Raw genomic sequence first — 6,130 nt, 5'->3', positions numbered from 1 at the left:
GTTTTGGTATGCTTTCGACAAACAATTTTATTATATCAATTTTTTTTTAGAGCAAGACGTTTTCAGCCTTTAGTAGAATTGTCCTACATTGTGATCTTGCTCGTTACTAACTTTTATGTCGCTGTGCAAATTTTTCTTTCGTTGAATACAAGACTTTGAAGATTATCACGATTAGGGAGAGCTTAAGACCTAGCTACTAGAGAAGTGAATCTCAATCTTAGGAGATCCTAAAACTCAGCTTTGGAGAAGGGATTTCTTCATCTTAGGGAGTTCCTAAGAATCATCGGTGAAAAGAGTTCACTGACATTAGGACTAACTCAGTATCTTCACAGCACCATCCTTGAAGCTGACCAAGATATTGTCATCAGAGGGAGTCTCACATACTATCGGGTCCTGAAGTGTTCATTTCTAATATTAACATACTTAGGGGGAACCTAAGTTTAGTTGAGAGAGAGTCTCACATCTAAGGGGAGCCTAGGTGATGTGTGAGTTAAGTTCTACGTAAATCACTATAGTAGTTGAGGTGTTACAGATAAGTACTATGTTGTGTTTATCATCGAACTGGGTTACCAGTTGCTGTATGTATTTACTTGTTTTATTGTCTTCAGAATTTTCATTGTTACAACTATTGACAGTGCTTTCAGCTTAATATCCACATATTGAGTGACGAGTCATCATAATGCTTTTTCATTTGATATCAAAGCGGGTCACGTTTATCTCAGGTGCTTCGACGATGGATTGAATCAAGAAAGGAGACTCTACCACTAGTCCACATGTTCTTGATGGAACAAACTATTAATACAGTAAAAGCTCATAGCAAAACTTGGAAGGCTGTTGTATACGGATGGACACATCCTATCATCAAGTCTAATGATGAGAAGGAAAATTTGAAACCAGAGGATCAGTGGTTTGAAGAAGAATATGAAGCTTCATTGGGAAATTTAGGTGCCTTAAATGCAATATTCAATGATGTAAATCACAACATATTCAAAGATATTAATACTTGTGTCTTAGCTAACGAGGCATGGGATATCTTATCTGTTTCTCATGAGGGAACGCCTAAAGTAAAGATTTCCATGTTGTAGCTGGTGACATCAAAGTTTGAGCATCTTAGAATGCATCATGAGGAATCCATTGTTGAATTCAATGTTCGGTTGCTAGATACTGCAAATGATTCGTTTGCTCTCGGGGAGAAGATTTCAGAAGAAAAACTTGTCAAAAAAGTTTTGAGATCTCTACCCAAGAAATTTGACATGAAAGTTACAGCCATTAAGGAAGCTCAAGACATAATAAAGCAAAAAGTAGATAAAGTATTTGGCTTTTTACTCACTTTTGAAATGTCCCTTAACAGAAAAGTTGAAAAGAAAAATAAGGGAATTGCTCTTCAATCAACTGTCAAAGATGAGTTGATTGGTGACGATAAAAAAATCAGAAGATCCTCTAGTCAAATTAATTGCATTACTTTCAAAATAGTTTAATCGTGTGCTCAAACAATTTGGTAAGCGATATGGCTCTTACAATAACAACAAGTCTAGAGGATCTACTCCCCCCAATCAATTTAGATTTTAGAATAATAAAAAGAAATATAACAAGACAGGTAATCTATTTTGTCACAAAAAAAAAAAAAAAAACTTCAAATGTAGAAAGTGTGATGGATTTAATCATATACCAGGTGAATGTCCTACTTTTCTGAAGAGACGGAGCAAAGGTTGTGTATTAATATTGTCTAATACTGAATCTTAAGATAACATTGACTCTAAGGATAATTTCAAAGTGCTTGTTAGCAACATCTCCTCAAACACCTCGTCATGTAATATTTCTGAATATGATGTGTATGTAAAAACTAATCATAACATTATAGGTCTTAAGTCTAGATCCTTCCTATCATTCTCTTTTTTTCAAATGGCAAGATGATCAGAAAGCCCTTAATATGAAGAAAGAAAGAATTGAAAAGTTGATAGCTGAAAATCACAGACTTATGTCGGCTATTGCAAATTTAAAACATAAACTTTCTCAAGTTAAACCTGAAAATGATTCAATATGCAAGAAGATCAGAATGTTAAACACCGATACTGGATCTCTCAAGAAAATTTTGATAGAAGGAAAATCTATTGGTGATAGATCTGGGCTTGGATTTCCTAAAAGAGGAAGTATGCACTACGATAAGTTAAAACTGGAAGGGAAGAAAAAGATTAAATTTGCTAAAGCTCAAGATTCAGGGTCTTATAGTTTTACAGGTACATCTACCTGCAATGTTATGCTGAAAGATAACCACATGACTAGACCAAGATGGATCTATCACTACTATGAAAAGGTGGGGCACAAACACCTTTTTTGTTATCAATTATTGAAGATTCTCTACAAACCCACATATTCCAGAAGTACTCTCTATTTCGAATAGAAATATTATAACAGACAGACGAGAGTCAAACAGGTATGCAGAGAGAAAAATAGTCAGAACAAATGTAATGTGGTCTTGACTTCACTTAAATCCTCTACAAAAGGCGACTGGTACTTTGATAGTGGGAGCTCTCGGCACATGACTGGTGAAAATAACTATTTGTCCGATCTCAAATCTGTCAGTTCTTAAAATGTCATATTTGGTGATGGTGCTTATGGAAAAATCATTGGGAAATGAAAACTGAATTATCCAGGTCTCCCTCCTTTGAGAGGGGTGATATTGGTTGAAAGACTCACTACCAATCTTAGCATTAGTCAGCTATGCAATCAAGGTCTGAATGTGAGATTTACCAATGACGAATGTGTATTATCACAGACGATGTCAAAGCTCTCATTATGATAGGCTTATGTTCTTCTAATAACTGTTACCTATGGAGTTATGATCATTCTTCGAAGATTTGTAGTCTTTCTAGACGAGATGAAGCGAGCCTTTGGCATAAACGTCTCAGGCATATAAGCATGAAGACTATTCAAAAGGCTCTTGTAACTAATGTTATAACTGGTCTCCTCTCTTTATCAAGCTCTCTTGGAATTATTTGTGGAAATTATATATTTGGTAAACAAACTCATATCTCTCACAAGCAATCAGGTCACTCTAGCTCTTCTTGAGTTTCGATGGGACCTATGTAATCCGAAAGTCTAGGAGGCAAAAGATATGTTCTAGTTGTTGTTAATGATTACTTCAAATATACCTAGGTGCGCTTTATTCGTGAAAAATCAATTTTTTTTTTGTGCTCTATGTCTTCAACTACAATGTGAGAATGACCTAAATAATATGCATTCGAAATGATCATGGTAGAGAGTTTGAAAACTCTCAATTTACTAAGTTTTGTCAATCGGGTGGGATTCGCCATGAGTTTTCTGGTCCTACTACAACACAATAGAATGGACTTGTGGAAAGGAAAAACATAATTCTTCAGGAGATGGCTCATGCAATAATACATTCAAAGCATCTGCCATTTCACTTCTGAGTAGAAGCTTTAAATACAACCTGTCATATACATAACAGAGTGGTCTTACGAACAGGAACTTCAAGCACTATATATGAAATATGGAGAGGTAGAAAACCTAACGTGAAATATTTTCATGTCTTCGGAAGTTTATGTTACATTCTTGTTGATAGAGAAGCTAGAAGAAAATGGGATTCCAATTCTGATGAAGGGATATTTCTTGGATTTTCCTCAAACAGTCAAGCTTATCGTGTTTATAACAAACGAACTCATACTGTAGCGGAGTCTATTAATGTTGTAATTGATGATGATGTTACTTCCCTTGGTTCTTCTCTGAAGAAGAAGATCTTAATATCGCTCCAGTTGTTAATACTAATATGCCTAACATCACATGCCGACAGACATTAATTCAGAAAATTTTGTAGAGATTAACCAAAATACCGCTGAGCAGATAGAAGTTAGCAACAATCATCCTTCTAGCAAGTTTATAAATACCATTCCCCTAGTAACATTATTGGGGACTTGGAAGATGGGGTGACAACTAAAAGAAATGATAAGGTTAATTATCTTGACATGATTAGCAATATCTACTTCACTTCTCCTGTTGAACCAAAAAAAAAAATGTTAAAAGAAGCTCTTGAAGATGAATGTTAGGTAAATGCCATGTAAGAGGAGCTTGGGCAATTCGTAAGGAATGACGTCTGGACTTTTGTTCCTAAGCTAGATTTTGTGAATGTTATTGGAACAAAGTGGATCTTCAAAAATAAGACCGATGAGAATGGAAATGTGACCAGAAATAAAGCAAGATTAGTGGCCCAAGGATATACACAAGTTGAAGGTGTGGATTTTGATGAAAAATTTTCTCCTATTGGAAGATTAGAAGCTATCAGACTCTTGCTTGGCATTGCTCATCTTTTGAAATTTAAATTACAACAGATGGATGTGAAAACTACTTTCTTGAATGGAATCCTAAACGAAGAAGTGTATATTGTTCAACCCAAAGGGTTTGTGGATCCTTCTCATCCTGAGCATGTGTATAAACTCAACAAGACCCTCTATGGCCTCAAACAAGCTCCCAGGGCAAGGTACGAGTGTCTAGCCCAATTTCTTGTCAACAGTGGGTACAAGCAAGGGGAAGTTAATAAAACTCTCTTTGTAAGATCTAGTGAAAAGTTTGTGATTGTACAAATTTATGTTGATGACATTGTGTTTGGAGGAATTTCTCAGGAGATGGTTGAGTTCTTTGGGAAACAGATGCAGGATGAATTTGAATGGAGTATGGTAGAAGAATTATTCTATTTTCTAGGATTTTAAATAAAGCAATTGAATGAGAGATTCTTTATCTATCAAAGTAACTATACCAAGAATCTAGTGAAGAAATTTGATCTTAAAGGTGATTGTGCTAAAAGAACTTTTGCGCCAACTCATGTAAAAATGACAAAAGACTCCCGTGGAACTAATGTAGATGAGAGACTTTATAAGAGCATCATTGGGAGTTTGCTTTATTTGACTGCAAGCATACCTTACATTGCCTTTGCTGTTGGTATATGTGCTAGATATCAATCTTGTCCTAAAAACAATCATTTGGGCAGTACAAAAAGAATAATCAAATATGTAAATGGGACTAGCGGTTATGGCTTATTGTATACCCTTAATACCAGTAGCTCTCTAGTTGACTACTATGATGCTTATTGGGTAGCTAGCTCAGATGATAGAAAAAGTACATCTGGAGGTTGTTTTTTCTTAGGGAACAACTTGATTTCGTGGTTCAGCAAGAAACAATATTGTGTTTTCTTGTCTACGACTGAAGCAAAATATGTTGTTGTGGGGAGTAGCTGTACTCAATTACTTTGGATAAGACAGATGTTGATGAAGTATGATGTCTCATAAGATGTCATGACTATTTTCTCTGACAATATGAGTGCAATTAATATATCCAGAAATCCAGTTCAACATAGTTGTACTAAACATATAAACATCAGACTTCCTTTTATTTGTGACCTTGTTGAAAGCAAATGGATTTTGTTAGAGCACGTTAGCACAAAAAATCAAATTGTTGATATTTTTACTAAGGCTCTTGATGTCGATCGTTTTAAAGCTCTGAGAGCAGCCTTGGGCCTTTGTGTTTTTAAGGCTTAGCAATTAAAATCATGAGGTCGTTCAATTGAGAATCTCGACCCATCAGTTGTGGAAGCCAATAAGGCAGATCATGCAATTAATTGTCTTAATTGTGATTGGTGAGAATTTAAAGAAGTTTAACCAGGTTTTTAAAAGAGTAAACTAACATGCAGTGGGAAAAACATAATCAATAAGCATTCTAATTATACTTAATTTGAGTTTAAAAAAATAAATTGAAACATAATTTAAGAAGAGGGTTTCAATAAATACAATACCTTTGTAGAAAACTCTTCAATTTCAGTTGATTACCACGAATTAAATCTTCAATCCTTTAGTAGACCATTGTAGAGGCCTTCTCTACTAATCTCTAACTTGAATTGGTGGTGGAAACACTGAATTAGAACTGAATTTGAATGAGATTGAAGAGGGCTTGGATGGGTTTTTGTTTCAGCAAAGTTTCTATTATCAATCAAATTGCATGGCCATAAAATTGAAGTTAATACTTAAATTTCTACTGAAATCTCATGCATTAGAGATTAAAATAGCTGATGTTACTGTGGCATGAGGTGTTATTTGAGTGGAAAAATCCAAAATTGGATTTT

At 34.9% G+C, this 6,130-nt stretch overlaps 1 protein-coding gene across 1 annotated transcript; it reads left to right on the top strand.

Annotated features, from left to right (window-relative positions):
• The first annotated feature begins 4,844 nt into the window (after positions 1 to 4,844).
• Positions 4,845 to 5,300, top strand: LOC120089175 (secreted RxLR effector protein 161-like). Its single transcript, XM_039046586.1, has one exon. It carries the CDS (start codon positions 4,845 to 4,847, stop codon positions 5,298 to 5,300), a length of 456 nt encoding a protein of 151 aa, XP_038902514.1.
• Positions 5,301 to 6,130: the final 830 nt, after the last annotated feature.

Source organism: Benincasa hispida, chromosome 10 (genome assembly GCF_009727055.1).
Source record: "Benincasa hispida cultivar B227 chromosome 10, ASM972705v1, whole genome shotgun sequence".
Classification (NCBI taxonomy): domain Eukaryota; kingdom Viridiplantae; phylum Streptophyta; class Magnoliopsida; order Cucurbitales; family Cucurbitaceae; genus Benincasa; species Benincasa hispida.
Note: the sequence above shows the minus strand (reverse complement) of the source record. Positions and strands in the feature narration are given on the sequence as shown.